The sequence below is a fragment of the Syngnathus floridae genome, chromosome 10 (genome assembly GCF_059516105.1).
Source record: "Syngnathus floridae isolate MCC-2025c chromosome 10, RoL_Sflo_1.0, whole genome shotgun sequence".
Taxonomy (NCBI): Eukaryota; Metazoa; Chordata; class Actinopteri; order Syngnathiformes; family Syngnathidae; genus Syngnathus; species Syngnathus floridae.
This window is the reverse complement of record NC_142422.1, coordinates 5595030-5611176: the sequence shown is the minus strand read 5'-3', so window position 1 is coordinate 5611176 and position 16147 is coordinate 5595030. Positions and strand designations below refer to the sequence as shown.

At 40.5% G+C, this 16147-nt stretch overlaps 1 protein-coding gene across 2 annotated transcripts; it reads left to right on the top strand.

The window, feature by feature from the left end:
• The first annotated feature begins 1805 nt into the window (after positions 1-1805).
• Positions 1806-15608, top strand: limd1a (LIM domains containing 1a). Of its 2 annotated transcripts, none has more exons than XM_088387703.1 (8): positions 1806-3459; positions 8056-8157; positions 11353-11420; positions 12081-12143; positions 12543-12673; positions 13329-13380; positions 13739-13810; positions 14141-15608. In XM_088387703.1, exons 1-8 carry the CDS (start codon positions 2352-2354, stop codon positions 14276-14278), a joined length of 1734 nt encoding a protein of 577 aa, XP_088243829.1. In that variant the 5' UTR covers positions 1806-2351; the 3' UTR covers positions 14279-15608. The 2 variants fall into 2 exon arrangements, with proteins under 2 accessions (XP_088243829.1, XP_088243830.1); XM_088387704.1 differs by having other exon boundaries at positions 1807-3459; positions 13742-13810.
• The last annotated feature ends 539 nt before the right edge of the window (positions 15609-16147 follow it).

Sequence of the window (16147 nt, the reverse complement as noted above, 5' to 3'; positions counted from 1 at the left end):
CATTTTAATCGCCATCAGAAAATATTCCCTAATAGGTCACGTGTGAATATTCATTAAGAATGAACATTTCCTATAATAATGAATTTTGTCACTGACAGCCCGGGAGTCATTTTTTACTCGTTTAATGTCAGCTCTGCAGTTGCTATGACGACGAGAATCACTGAACCACAGTGACTCATTCGGGTATAGTTCTGCTTTATACTTGAGATGTACAGCAAGAATTGTCCATGATGAAGTACAAAAGTCTGCCCATGAAGGAAAAGGTATGGTACACTTTATGGCCTTGAATGCCACATGGTTACAAAACTATGATAAATACAGCTTGATGGTGTTAAAAAACATGGTCGATATAGAACACATGGTGATACTGTGTTGCTTTTTAAATTCATACTTAACCAGTACTGGAATTTGACTTTATCTTGTATGCTTGTACTACCTGAGAATACTTACTGTGTGTTTGTAAATATAAATAATGCTGTCAGTATTTTAATTTCATGCTTACAAGTATGAACTGAATAAGTTTCTTGACAAATAAGATTAGCTTTGCATTTGAGCTCCTTTTCTCTGACTTTCACACACCACAAGTGCTGCAGTGAGCAATATGCGAAGGAACGTTTCTCGCTGGAAGGCAAAGTTGCATAACGATGATTGTTTCCCTCCAAACCAATGTGGTGCCCTATAAAGGCTGTGTTTTTAATTAAAGCTGCAGCCTGCTACCTCTTTGTCACATCAGCTGGGATTTAAAGCTTATTATGGTGGCTTATATATGCCAGTGAGGTTCACTATGCAATGTGGAAGGGTCACGGGCTGGAATGTGTGACATCACACAGCCAAAACAGAGAGGTCTGTAAATAGCTTACCTCAGCCATCAAGTCTAACACACCCACGCACAGTGATTGTGATGTTGCTTTGCCATCAAATGATGAAAGAGATTGTTTGAAAATTACAGAAATAAAATACTGTAGCAGTAAATACATTCCTCTCCGCATCCTGACGGAGAAAGGGCATGTGTGGCTTAAAATGTCTGGGAAATGTTTATAGTAAATGATTGTTCTTCTGATTTCATAACTTTTTCATATCAATTTGTTTTTTTTTGTTTTGTTTTATATGTAATTAAATGATGGGGTGCGTAAATATTTATATGGTTTTACAGTCTTAAAGACCCTCTGAGAGAAACTGGAACTACAATGTGGCCGTGACAAAAATGACTTTGTAAATGACAATCAAAAAATGCAAACAACAGAAAAATACACCTCCCTCATTGCCAAAAAACACAAATTGTAACCATGGATGTGTAATACCTTGCGTCTCTGAATCTGTTAATACAAGGAATTAGCAGTTACATTTTGTCTGCAAATATTTTTCATATAAAAGCATATTTCTCATTTTGCATGAAATTATTTGGTAGGTATAGGCCAGAAAAATTCTCCAATTCCAGAATCACCCCAATGTTGAGGGTAGAGCGAATTATTGTCTATTAAATATGATGTTGTCCTAATTTACACAATAATGTATCACAGTAAATATGCATTCCTCAATTTCATCATCACATAAATGCAAACAAATGTCAACTTGACCCAATTACAAACAATGAGATGTTTCTCTGCTGATTTTAATGAGCAAGTCATTGAATTTTGACCACACAAAACGGACGCATAAAATAAAAAGTGGCTTAATATTCGCCCCACAAAGTTGCATCGTCGCTCTTTATGTCGAATCACATGCGTCTTAGTTATATTTACCATGACCGCATGACTGTTGCAGCGGTTGCGGTCACAATTATAAAGCAGCGCTGCGCCTTTAAAAACAATCTGCGCCTTGTTTCCACTCTTAACGGAGTCACAGTCCACCGGCTGCGCTCAGGCTGACACGTACGACGGCCGTGAGGATCCGGATCGTCCGTTCCAGCCGATCAAACCACTTGGAGACAACTTAACAGTTGTTTGAAGTACTTTTGGGGGACTTTTGTTATCAGGCGGTTCAAGTTTTGAGTTGCTCGCGGTTCGGCACCAAGTGAGACGGGTGGACAGTCTGCAAGAGGAAAGAGGAGGAGGAGGTGGAAGAACAAGAGGAGGGGGCCAGTGCCCACCGGCTATCAGAGCCGGGATCGACTATTTGAAAAGCAGACAGACGGCGGTTTGTTCGCGAGAAAGTTGACACACGGAAAGACGCTCGAGGAGGACTTTGAATCAAACCCTGCAACGGAAAAAAGTTCGAACTGGAGTCTGGATAAGTTTTTTGTTTCCTCTGTCAGGACCGCTAGTGGACGGACTGTAAGTCATACTTTTATTTGGAGTTCAAACTTTTTTCTGGACTTTTTATTTTCTAACTTTTTTCCCGAACTCTCCAAAATGGATAAATACGAGGATTTAGGACTGGAGGCAAGTAAGTTTATTGAGGATTTAAACATGTATGAAGCATCCAGAGATGGTTTATTTAGGACGAGGAGGGATGCAGGAAATAATCCTGATTTTGAGGAGACCAGAAGAGTTTTTGCTTCTAAAATGACTAAAATACACATGCAGAAACACCAAGAGGAAATGGCAAGAAACAACCAAGCCATAAGAATGAATGGAGGTCTCAACAATGCACATTACACAAAAGACAGGCCACCCATTAGTAGCTCCAGGCAGCCAGGTGAAGCTGCTGCAAAACCTCCAATACTATCTGGTCCTTTATCATCTGGAGGTCATTCATCACAGTTTGACGGTCAGAAGAACCACACAGCCCTTCATTCTGAGCCTCCAGCCAGCAGGGCATATGGCTACGGAAACAATTACGATAACGAGGAGCGCCCAGACCTACATTTGTACCAGAACTCCACCCCTGCCGATCTGAGCCCAGGAAATGCTTTTCACGGTGCACCCATGCACGCTCGTCATCCGGCTCCGTGGGCCTCATCCAGAGAGAGCCACAATCCCCAATCTTTGTCCGAGAGCAGTGTTGCATCTCCTGCCATGATCAGTCCTCCACCACTACAGAACATGGATGCCCCTTTCTCATCCAACAGGAGTCCAACTTCCTCTACTTTTCCCAAAGAAAAACCAGACCGCATTCCTTCAATGCCTCTGAGTGCCTTCACAGGAGGAACCAATTTCCACGTACCTTCCACACAGTCTGCAGCTCACTATGCACCATCTTCTCCGACTTCAAAAATGTCTACCAGTAAGAATGGCCCTGCTGTGGCTTCCTCTCAAGTGTCTTCTGAAGCACCTCAAACCAAAATCCAGGTCACTTCTGCTACCATAAACCCTGGCAATGTCTCCAAAAGCTTCAGCCAGAGTCAAGATCAGAGTCAGATACCAAGTTTTGGGAAGGCCATTGGTGCCGAAGCATCTTCCTTTAAGCCTGTGCAGCCGCCACCGGAACAGAGCCCGTCAACTGCTGAAGTAAAATTAGAGGCCCTCACAAATCGTCTGGAAAAGGAGATGACTACTCAACCAAAAGCCGACTACTTTGGTAAGCGTTCAGAACAAATTCTAATCCTGTGAGTTTGTTCTTTTCCAATGAAAACATCGCCCACCCATGAAGTTCAGAACATAAACCCACATTTCTTGTTCACACACACTCGTGCTTGTCATCAATCATGTCACTTCAGACATTTCATGTTTCATAACTTGAAGGGTCTCCTAATGCTTTGAGTTTCTCTTTATTGATAAAATGCTTTAAACTAGTCAAGCAGACATCAGAGAAACACCGTTTTTATTTTTTTAAATAATACACTTTTTGGAAAGCAGATGAGACTTTTCAAAATGTTTTTTTTTTTTTTTTAAATGATTAGCCGCTCACTCTGCAGACAACCCCCTGAAGCAAAATGGCAGCCAAGTGGAAAGTTGTTCTAAGAGCCTAAAGATTTTAAGACCACATCAATAACTTGCGTCTTGAGTGTATAATGCTCCATTCTAGTATTGACTTTTTAGCTACAGTTATAATTTTGCTGCCACAAAGAAAATTATTTATGTATTGGTTTTTCAGCCCCCCCCCCCCCCCCCCTCTCCCTTCCAATTGCACAATACCTGTTTGGTTCGAAATTGGTCAGTCGTACTTAAACAGCTGCTCATTGAGCAGTTTAGTTGCCACATGGTAAATGACTAAAAATGTCACCAACATTATACCTCCAACACATACCGTACTTTCCGCACTATAAGGCGCACCTAAAAACCTCAAATTTTCTCATAAACCGACAATGCGCCTTATAATCAGATGCGCCTTATATATGGACCAATATTGAGCCACTACAGCAGGCGTGTCCAAACTCCGGCCCACGGGCTAAATGTATATATCTTATATATGGACAAAGTTTTAAAATGGGCCATTCATTGAAGGTGCGCCTTATAATCCGGTGCGCCTTATAGTGCTGAAAATACGGTATCAACCTATCTGATTTCAACTTGGATTTGAATGATTTGAACCATATAGGGTAATTTTAGCCCTTTGTTTACAGTGTCCTATTTTTTCTGACTTCAATGCATGGTTACAAGCTTTTAGCATTTATTGTCATGCGGCCTGCTGACTAACTCTGTGGCTTAAACACAAACCAGATCAGGGTTTAAATTACGAGTTAAACTCAAATGCCACTCACGTTTGAGTCCTCATAGTCCATTAGTGGCTGACCAAATTGACTTTTGTGCTTATATTAACTTCGGTGACAAATGTGCTGACAAGACACTTGGCAAGGTTGTCCATCATCCAGTAAATTGGCAAGATTGCAGATGTGTTTGCTGTGCTCATGAGCTCTCCAGCTGTTTGCAGCGAAGGCCATTGTTGAAATAGGATATCGTTTTTGTGACTGAGCAATGGGGACAAGTTGATATGGTGATATCAGATATCATGCTGGAAACTTGTCTGAGACTCTTCCTTCCACCCGCCCTTGCTTCCTTGCCTGCAGGAATTTCCCGGTGGAATGTCACGGTTGTAACTCTGAGTCCCACCATGAGCGTATGCATAGTGGCGTGCGAGAGATGTTCTGGCGTGCGTCACTGTCACAACAAGACTCCCGAATCGCTGAGCGATGTGAATATGACAAATGTGTGGGAGAGCGATGCCGTGCGCAATCCACCAGAGGAAATGCTTTTTAAAATAGCGCATCTTTTTTTTTCTTCTTATTCCCACATCACCACGCACAGTCCCACACTTTTCCACGAGGACAAGGCTCATTTTCTGAGTCATGCTCTCGTGCAACGTCAGTAATGTGTAGGCTGATCATAAAAGAAGCAAATTTTCCACAAAATTTGGCGGCTGGGTGCTTCTTTGTCTTTAATTCTCATTTGCCTGAGAGACAAAGAGTGCAGTAAGTGGCAGCTCATCCTGTTGTTGCATCTGCTCTTTTCTTTCAACTTTCACCACACATGAACACACATGAGTGTTTTGTTGTGTTAAGATTGGAGGATTGATTTATCCCATCCTGCTGTTGAGTGGAACGCTTCCCAGGGATTCTTGGCTTCTTTTCTGGCGAGCTTTTGCAGGGGGCTGGGAATGTGATCTCCTCCCAGGCTGCTGTCTGATGAATATATTCCAGCCTAGTAAATGTTTGTTATCATCCCATGTTTTCATTGACGTGTTTGTTACTTAGCAGGATTATGTAAGTACTGTAACTGCTTAATACAAAACGTCTGGATGGCCCAAGCAAAAAGATTAGTTCAGCTGTTAATTTAACCAGTCTGTGATCGCTGCGACCTTGACTAGCCTGGGTAAAGTTACTTTTATTCACTTTTCTTTTGTGTTTGGTTGAAATATATGAATAGGAAAATTTGTTGTGAACTCGTCTTTTTTTTTTTTTTTTATGTCAGTCTTGTATTGAGCTGAATGATGCTGCCAGAAGTTTGCAAGTTTGAAGTTAGCTCTTCATGTCATTCCGGCCAGCATGATTTCTGTCTACTATGGAAAAAATTTAGAAAATGATCTTCCAAAGTGACAAAACATGTTTGCTATGTTTAGCCATCGCCCAGCTTTTAAATGGTAAATGTAATGCTTGACTGATGTATATCGCTAATTTAGAAATGGGAGAAAAAATACCAGGAGGCTCAGGAGAACAAGGGTGTGTACAAAAAAAAAGTTGCGAGATGACATTGCGTCAGTTTTTCAGGTCATAATATTGGTATTTGATTGACACCTGAGCAAGGTTGGGTTTCATTCAGCAGTTAGCCCGCAGCGTTTGAGAGCAGAGAAAACGGCTTGATTTTTTTTTTTTTCACCATTGTGAAGCTTCAATTTTTTTTATGCAGTTCTTGTTTTTTAATCCTCCAAATTTAGTAGGGTTGTCAGCAACACTCTACTTTGTGGTATGTCAAACTTAGAGCACATGTTTATTTTAGATTTTTCTAAGATCTCAAGTTGCTCTTCTTGCAGCATTTAGGAAATGATGCCATTGGTCAGTGGGGAAGGATTTGGGGATATATATTGTCTTGCTCTATCTTCATTTAGAAAGGGCAAAAATATTTTTGTAGTTCATTTGAAGGTCCTAAATTTGACCGAAGTATATAAATGGATGACAAATACCTTCCAGAGCTTTGACAGCTGCAAAAGGTAAGCAAGGAGCAGGGGGGGGGGCGTCTGGTCTTGGGTTAATGTTTTGCTCCCCCCTCCCCCATTTGAAGCCAGCAGCCAGTCCCATGAATAATCTCACTGTTTTGGAACACGGGACACTGGCCAAAAGTACAAATGCAGCGGCCCAACCTGAGAGGAGCTTACGAGCGTTAAAGCAGAGACTGTACTTTTATGACACGGTACTCGTGGGGGCTTTTAAATTGCAGCTAAGTCTAGTTAAAGCAGAAATGACCTTGAATTATTGTCAAAAGCTTTATGTGATGTACTGCTTGTCATCACTGTAACCTCTCACCGTTTTATGCCTGCTGGGCTGCTTCATACGCTGGCTGGCAACATTTTAAGAATGAGAACTTTTGTTCAGCTCTTTCGTTTGTTGTCCGGAAACTGTACAATGTTGTCATGTAAACAAAATGGCTTACATAAGAGAAACATTCCTCTCCAATAATACCCCCCCTGTTATCTCTAAATCTTTTTTTCAAGCCATTGGGGTCCCTAAGGACGGGTCCAGGCAGACTAGGACAGACGGCACTGAATTATATATATATCCCGAAATGTATGTTTTCTTATAACATGTCTGTTTTGGAACAGCAGTTAAATATGTGCGTTAAATGCAACAGTGTATTTTTGAGAAGAAGCTGACGTGTCATGTGTGTTGGATGCAGTGGAAACAGAAGTTTCTTTGTGTGTGTCAGATGAGGACCAGGGGCGGGCTCAGCTACACGGGCTGCCCAGTCACCAGGGAGTTTTTCTATAAAAACACACACTCACAAATAAACACATGCCCACCCAGTCGGTGCAAGTGACACATTGAGCGCTGCGTTGATTTCTTCTCTTGCTATTGTTACAGTCACTTTATTGATTGTCCATTTGCGGTATAGCGTTAGTGATCCCTTTTGGGGATTTGAATTGTCACAAATAATATTTGCTGACATTTGTGCCAATCTGTATACGGTTTTATCACACACTTGAGTATAGCAACATGATTTTTTTTTAATCTTACTACATAGTCAATATTTATTTCCAAAGTCAAAAGTCAGGTTATGTAGTCTGCTATGCTTGCTCTCAAGCATTTGCATCAGCTGTTTTTAATACTTTTCATTTCCGTGCACATCTCCGTCTTCATCTACTACCCCCGCTGGTACGGCGTCTCTGAGAGACACCCTTTGCTTTTTATCAGTGTTTCATTAACAGACTTCTTTGCCCCTGAGCCAAATCAAATAAGCAAAACGGGATATTTCTTTCCTGCAATGACACAGCGTGCTAACTAGCTTCCTGTCTTAAATTGAATCCTTCCCTCTCGAGTCTATTGCTACTGCTTGTTGTCATCCGGATCAGAGCCTTCACGTTTGTTTTTGCCAATAACTTGCTAATTATGTATTGTAACAGAAAACCATTGCTGAGCATTTAAAGGTCATTTGATCTGTTATCTACTGAGCTCATTTGTTCCGGCAAATGGTTTTAATGTGTCTTCCGGCTACTTGTGTTTTTTTTTTTTTTTTTTTTTTTTAGGAGTCTGCATTAAGTGCAACAAGGCCGTGTATGGCGCCAACCAGGCTTGTCAAGCTATGGGTAGCCTCTACCATGACAACTGCTTCACCTGCAGTGCCTGCAGTAAGTATGGACACACACGCACACACACTTCCTTCACCTCTTGACCCTCTCTGTGGTTGAGTCACTTATAAATGTAATGACAGCCAATTTGACTCGAGAAGAACCTCCCAAATGAAAGTAAGGCCTTCCTTTGTGGTCTTTCGTGACCCACATAATTAGTTTGCGATATTTTACCGGTGGTGTTTGGTTTCCGGGTGTGCCGATCGCTCTGGAAGCTCCCACAAGACACGTCAGCGACATGCTTTATTTTACAATTCGTCAACCACTGCTCACTGTAACAAATTGCAGTTTAAATTCTCTGTAGCATGGACTATTTTGACATCACATTAAAACATATGATTTAGAGGAGGGGAAAAAAGGCCTAATCCATTTTAGATTTCTTGTATTTTGCATGACTCAGACCTGTTTTGCAATATTGCATATTTTTTCCATATGTTTAGTCTGGCCAGCCCTGAGTAAAATCTATATTTTCTCTATGTGTCCTCTACCTGCTATTATAACCATAATAATGCCATCCAGTTATTTAAAATCTTCATCTGGATTGTCTTTATATGATTCCTAATAAAAGACAGAAAAGCTCGATGACGTACCAGTGTAAGGATACTTGAAGCTCGGGACTTTAAATAGAAATGACTCAATCACTGAAAAATTGGTGTCAGTGCTGCAGAAGAGTCACAAAAAAAGCACGAACACACTGCCCTCGCTGATGTTGGTGTAGTGAGTCAATGAAGCCTCAAACACACCCACAGCAAGCTTTGTGGTATCATCGATTTTATCTTGTGAGTCACCACCCCAAATGTGGTCACGGACACTGCTCAGGTCTTTTGGCATCTGTGGACAGATTTTGCCAAAGCGTACACTTTTGTCCAAACCTCAATGTACCACTGTCTACTCATTTCTTGAAATATCAACTTGTACTTGGTTAGGGTAAAGCTACTACAAGATGTTTTTGAGTTGGATTCAAACAAGGACCTCCACAATCAATCATGGCATCATCATTTTCACACATGCGAATATGCAAAAAGCATACTTGTATGCAAACTTTGCCCTCTTGTTAAGCCAATCTCTGTTCCTAATATCAGATGGAAGGTATGTGAAGTATTTGTGACTCTGTGGTGACCCACCCACTCACCCCCTACATTGACCTCTAATTCTGCAACAGCGTTGACCTTGTTTGCTACACCCCAATGTGTGTGAATGATTAACATCTAGTTTTACACCCTCCCTTGCGTGTGTGTTTTTGTTTACATTAGAGATGGGGAGGGGGGGGAGCATGGCGTTATGGGGGGGTTTAAATTAGCGTGATGGCTAAAGTGGGCTTGGGAAGAGTTTATCCATTACAAAGCTCTCATAGCTCGCTCTGTGAATGCATGCTGTGAGGTGCCCAGAGGAAAAAGCATCTCGGCTGGGGAGGAATGCAGACATAGGGGCCCTCGGGTTCCACAACCACACTGGGCGCTGTTATTTCAGCTGGACACAACAAGTCTACAGTGTAGAACCAATGTGGAGAGCATTTATTGAGACCAGCCCACCAACCACGTATACACAAGTGTGCTTTTGCAGACTGGTCATGATATGGACCTCTGACCAATTATTAGATTACAGTGAATAAAACCTCAGGTTGCAAAGGTAACAAGAAATAAGGCTGTACAATTGTTTTCTTGGAATGTGACACTGATTGGTAAGTTGGACTGAATTTTAATGCATGGCATTAAGATGTTCTGGGCTTCAGCTTGAAGACATTTTTCTGTACTGGACCCTTTTTAACTCTGCTCTGGTGGGATGGAGAAATCATTCAGAAGGTGGTCACTAAATTGCTTTTATTTCTGAATAGGATTACATAATGGAATTCATAAAAGGCCTTAATGAGAAAATGTCCTTGTGTTTTGTTCTTTCACTCATCTAATTTACATTTTTATGAACACGCATTTCACTATGGTCCTTCTCAAGCAGTTAGCCTTACCTTCTGACTTTAATAAAGCTGTTATCCTTTCGTAAAGCTCAGAGCATTTCTGCTCAGACCGACTGGGATAAAAAATGCTGGAAAGAGAAGAGCAACGAGTCTTAAGCTATGTATACAAAAGATTAGGAAGACGGGCGTAATACCCTCAGGAAGACAAAGTCGAAGAAATTTGATTAAGGTGAGAAAAGGGCCTTCTCCATAGAATTGGCCAAAAGGCATGGAGATAACTTGGAGGGCAGGAGCTCAAAAGTTGAAAGGGGCATGCATTTTTTTAAAAATTATTATTGAAGAAATAAAATAAATGTAACATGCTAATTTGTGGCCATTCAATATAAATTTATTGCACCCAATCGAGCATGTAAAAATAGGAATTTAACATTTTTTGTGCTACTCATACTGGCGACCCCCACACCTGTCTCCCACCAAAACTTACTCAAAAGCTTAGAACTTTGATTGCTAAAGTAACTTTATCTTAACTCATTTTAGGGGCCCTGACCATACATACACTTAGATGCACATAATTGAAGCTCATTGAAATTAATCGGGGATTTGTTTTTTTCCTACTATTCGCTTCTTCTTACCAAACAGATGCTGATCAAATATGTCCCATGTAGTAGATAAACACCTCTCTCCTGTCACTCCCCCCCTCCCACACCTTCCAATGCTGAAAAATGTAAAGAATGTTCCCTCTTCCTGTGGGCCTCGCGCAGGAGTAGCCGTCTGAAGGCAATTTGGTGTGCATGCGTTGGTGTTTGTGCACCAGATTCAGCCTGCAGAAGTTTTGAGGGAAACGGAAAGGAAGTTGTGTACGGCTAACATGTGGAGAGACCACAAGAAGTACACCGGGTCATTTTGGGTCTTGGCTCGTTGCTGTATTGCATTCCAGAGGAGTGGATAGTTTTCTCTTCGCACCTGTCCAGTAATTTGATTCAGTGATTATCTTCCCCATATGTCTGACCCAGATGTGTTCCTCATCTGGCTGCGACTTTCTCCGTTCCCCAGCTAGCTAGTTATAGTACATTATCAACGACACGGGCAAATTTGATTTAGCCAGCAGACGTTCAGCAGGATGTGCTGAATATTGCAAAAAGGGTCCATTACTTTTCAATACGGTCATTAATCATCTGTTTTTAGTGCTGAGTTGATGGCGAAAGATTTTCTACTAAGACAGTTCATTCTGTTCATTTTAAAGGAAAACTGAAAACAATCTGAATGCATCTGATTGTTTGCAGGTCGAAGGCTGAGAGGAAAAGCTTTCTACTATGTTGGAGGAAGGGTTTTTTGTGAAGAGGACTTTCTGGTAAGTTCAGTGCACAAGCTTGTTACTTATGCTTACAAGAGTTTATATTCTTATAACACTTGAAATGTATTATCCCGTTGAAGCAATGGCGAGATTGAAAGTAGAATATGAACTTCATTTATTTTTAGCCATACAGATTGATAAATGATAAGAGCTCAGATGATCCTTTCAAAGGGGCCAGACTAGTATATCAGTCTTAGAGTCATTTTAAAATTAGACTTTCGAGGACTTGTGAGGAGGTCAGTAACTTGAGCAGGTGTTTGACTTTATTGAGTTTGGGGGGTGGCGTGGTTGTAGGTATTGACACCAGTGCAGTAAAATTGATTGAGAAATTGTCAATGCATGTACTGATTGTTGGCAGAAGACCAGCAGGATAATTGTCTGGCCATGACTAAAAATAGTGTTCTTATAACTCCAAATATGTATCCTGTCATTAGCCCTCAACCGCCAGCTTGAATATTTGCGAAGCTCCTTTCGATGGATATTATCTTGCGTCGTTTTATGAAAGCTAATCACGCTACCCTGACTGTGAAAGTGTTTTCTAAGAAACGCTATTACCAGAATGAAAGTTATTCCGTGCAGACGCTATTAAATAACCACACAGACTACTTTTGCTCTTTGTCTTGGAAAGCCTGACTGTTATGTTTTTTTCTGCTCAAGTACTCAGGTTTCCAGCAGTCAGCTGACAAGTGCAATGCATGCGGTCACCTGATCATGGACATGGTAAGTATTTGTGTTGTTTCTTTCCATCAGTGTTTCCCAACCTTCATTAAGCTAAAACACTCGTTTAACATTAAGAATCTCACGGCACACCGGCAAACAAAAATTTCGCAAAAAATGACGACAGAATTGTTCAGTGTGAAATCTGGGCCTTAATTTTCCCTTCCGACATCTAATGAAAAATCATTTAATTATTCTGAATGTCACTATACAGTGTTGGCATAGATAGTTGAAGAAATTCAATATTTTTATGTTTTTTGGATATCATTTTTTCTCTAGTTTTCCTTGGCACATTGATTGGTAATCACTGCTTTATATAGCGCTCGTTTACTTATACTGCAAATGGCGTAAGCAAATACAAATATTAATCAGCTACATCCTGGGCTAATTTTGTCCGTCCAGATCCTGCAGGCTCTCGGGAGGTCGTACCACCCGGGCTGCTTCCGCTGTGTTATCTGTAATGAGAGTCTCGACGGCGTGCCCTTTACTGTGGACACTGAAAATAAGATCTACTGTGTTAAAGACTATCACAGGTGGGCATCATCTCTCTTTCTGTTCACAATATCTACATGGTCGCCATTTTGTTGCGATAAGATAAAGAAGTTGACAGTGACGCGCTATGTGAAATGTCATCTCAAATACCATGAGTGCAGGGGAAAAAAATAATATTTTACATGCGACTGAAGAATCTCAAACCATAGAGATGCTCTGTAGTAATTCTCAGCACATATATTGTATAGTCTGCCAAAAGCTGGCTACCACAATCCGGACAGCTGTTGGCAAGCTGCTCTCTGCTCAGCAGAGTCCAAAGTGTTCTCAGCACAGTGAGTGCACAGTTGACCGCTGGTCGATAGTCTAGCCTGTGCACACTAGGACGTTGTTTGTCTTAACTCCCGCTTCCCACTATACGCTCACGTAAAAAAACATTTTTTCGATTTATCTAATAATGCTTTCTGGATCCCGTTTGTGGGTGAGCCTTAATATCTGCAAAGCTGGCATCTGCTCAGTCGGATGAAGAATCAGAATCTAGTCTGACTGAAGAGGAAAAACACTTGTGGCTCAACTTCAAAAGCTGGGGATGAAAAGCATGGAATGAAAGCTCTGTCGTTAGATTGGCTCAGTTTAGCACTGTAATACATGTAAAGCAAATCTATTGAAGGTGTTTTTTTTCTTGACTCTTCATTCCAGGGTGCTGGCTCCCAAATGTGCCTCATGCAAACAGCCCATCCTTCCATCTGAGGTAAATCTGTCTAATGATGAAAGCTTATCTCATCCTTCTAATTTGTTTAGGGTACGTTAATTGCCCAAGATGTATTGGCTAGTTTCAGCATGAGAAGAAATGAAGAATAATTGGATATGTTGGCACAAATGTCCTAAAGTGGCACTGGCTATAGTGGAATATAATTTCAATGGATGTTTCTCACGACTAAAAATAAAAGATGATGGAATTATGGAGCAAAGTGAGGTGAATGTTCTGTTTGCTCCAAAAAAAAAAAAAAAACACCAATTTGAGCTCCAAGGTCATAAAGTGAGGAGGCGGCAGGCAGGCTGAAGTTCTACTCCCATGTAGAAGGGCTTCAGCTGTATCAATGTCTCAGCAGGGCTCCGATGAGACCGTACGTGTCGTTTCCATGGACAAAGACTATCATGTGGAATGCTATCACTGCGAGGTGGGTAATAACACACTCCAAGTCTGCAATGTAGATTATCTGCAAACACAAAAACACTTAGGGGCTTCAAGCAAGGCCCTGCTCGAAACAGCTCATGATTAGACATCATAATGATCCCTGATCTTAATTACAGCCGTGACAGTAATTATATGCCACTGAGCCGAGCTGAGCTCCTATGCAATATCTCATCACGGCTCCCGTCGTTTTACTCGCTTTCTGCTGGAAATATGATTTACTGTTGCTTCCATTCGAGAGAAAATAAGCAACAGCTGATTGTGATTTGTCAAAGAAATAATAATGCTGATCCGCCTCATCGTTGTTGACTTTCAGGACTGTAAGATGGAGCTGAATGATGAGGAGGGGCACCGCTGCTATCCTCTGAATGGCCACCTTCTCTGCCACGCCTGTCACTTAAAGCATATTGAGCCAGGCAGCTCCTCATCCTTGGCCAGCAGCGCCTCCTATTAACGCCACTGTGGGTGAAGGGAGACACCCGGTGGACGTTTTGGTGGAACTGTCACGGTGGAGCATGATCACAATTCTTGTTGTAGAGGATTGGTTGGAGGTCTCACTTCACGGATTCATAAAACCTGTTATGAATGAAAAAAAAAATCAATGCCCTTACAATGAAGTCAAACAGTACCAAAGCTTTATTTGAATGCAGTACTAAATTCACCATTTGGCAAAATGCCTTAAACTTCACTTTCACGCTTCTGCTTTGGTTTTACACATCTACTCTAACACGCAATGCATCGTGACTTAAATATCACAAGTGAAGCAGTAAATAAGTCTTCTAGTTTACTGCTTATTGCTGGTTCAATGGGTTATATGAACACGACAGCAAGGTAGCCTCGTTTGTTAGTTTGTGTGCTTCACAGGCAGTTCTGCATCTAGCCCTTCCATGTTCTGCCCATGGATTTTTTTTTCTAGGTATTCAGGCTCCCTCCAACATTCCAAAAACAAAGTTTCATCGAAGACTCGAAATTGTCCATTGGTGTGAGTGATTGATTTCCTAAAATGTTCCCTTGCAATTGGTTGGCAACAAGGCCAGGATGTACAGTGGCCGAAAGTCATCTGGAATAGCTGCCAGCTTTAGTGAAGACAATCAGTATTGATCTGTTCTCAAACTTTTTCCACCAAGGACCACCTAAAAAGTACTGCGAGTACCATAATCAAATACAAATAGGACTATGTGGCTATCAAAAACTAGATAATCCTCTCAATGTGGTTGCAAGTTTGTTTGTGTTTGGGGACAGACAGCATGAAAAATATGTAGAACGTTACACTCATAGGCAGAATGCAAAAGTTATTCTCTTCCATATGCAATATTTAATTATTAAATGATCATGTGGGAAAACTCTTGTAGATGCAGTGAGGCAAGTACAGTCATACAAAAAATATTAACTATTTTGTATCATGTAAGCAAGAATGCACATGACGGCTTTAGCTTTGAATTGTTTGTGTCACATGGACACTGTAAAGCACTTAGAATGCGGTTTGTTTTCTTGTCCCCCTATGAAGGTTGAAATTTCTAATATAATTTGCAAGGAATTGTATATTTTCATGGACATGTTTTTGAATTTACTCTTTTGTCCTATCATTCATATATTGCACAAAAACTATCAATATTGATTGGTTTGCAGTGTAACAATTTTGAGGTTGCCTCATTTGCTCTTTGTCATAATTTAAAAGTAATTTCAGGACTTACTGTATTTCATAGTCAGTTGTAGTTTGAGATAGAAAACATTGATGTGTTCAATTGAGTGATTGTATTTAATAAATTGTGCTGTAGGCCAAACTGAAATGTATATATTTATTACAATGATATATCCCAATCAAACATAGTTCCAGATAAATCCAGACTTTTTCTCATGTCCATTAACTCTGTTCTCTAGGTCTTTTTTTTTTTTCTCAGTCAGAATGGCAATGAATCGGACTTGAACCACATTATAAGCTTCAAGTCGAGCATTGATTTTTTTTGGTATTGTATGGTTAACTTATAAACATAAATGGAAAAAAAAGCCGTTTTTTAATTGAATTATAGTATACAACAACAAATTATACGAGGATATACAGTCTACCAACACATACAATAAAATTAGAAGGCAAAAGCCAAAATAGAAAAAACAAAACTATAGTCCGTGAAGGTACGTTTTATTTTTGGTTGTACCCTTTTAATTTTTTAATGAATCTACATTTTTACTTGTTCTCAAAAGAACATTTATTTATTTATGTATTTATTTATGTATTCATGTATTTATTTATTTATTTATTTACTTACTTATTTATTATTATTTTTATTTATTTATTACAGTGAGTACTTTAGTCACGTTTGAC

Excerpts from the sequence above, each read along its gene's own strand:
- limd1a (XM_088387703.1), top strand. The coding sequence starts at position 2,352 with ATGGATAAATACGAGGATTTAGGACTGGAGGCAAGTAAGTTTATTGAG. Across the intron at positions 13,381-13,738 it reads AGCCCATCCTTCCATCTGAG|CAGGGCTCCGATGAGACCGT; the intron begins GTAAATCTGTCT and ends TCAATGTCTCAG. Across the intron at positions 13,811-14,140 it reads TGGAATGCTATCACTGCGAG|GACTGTAAGATGGAGCTGAA; the intron begins GTGGGTAATAAC and ends GTTGACTTTCAG.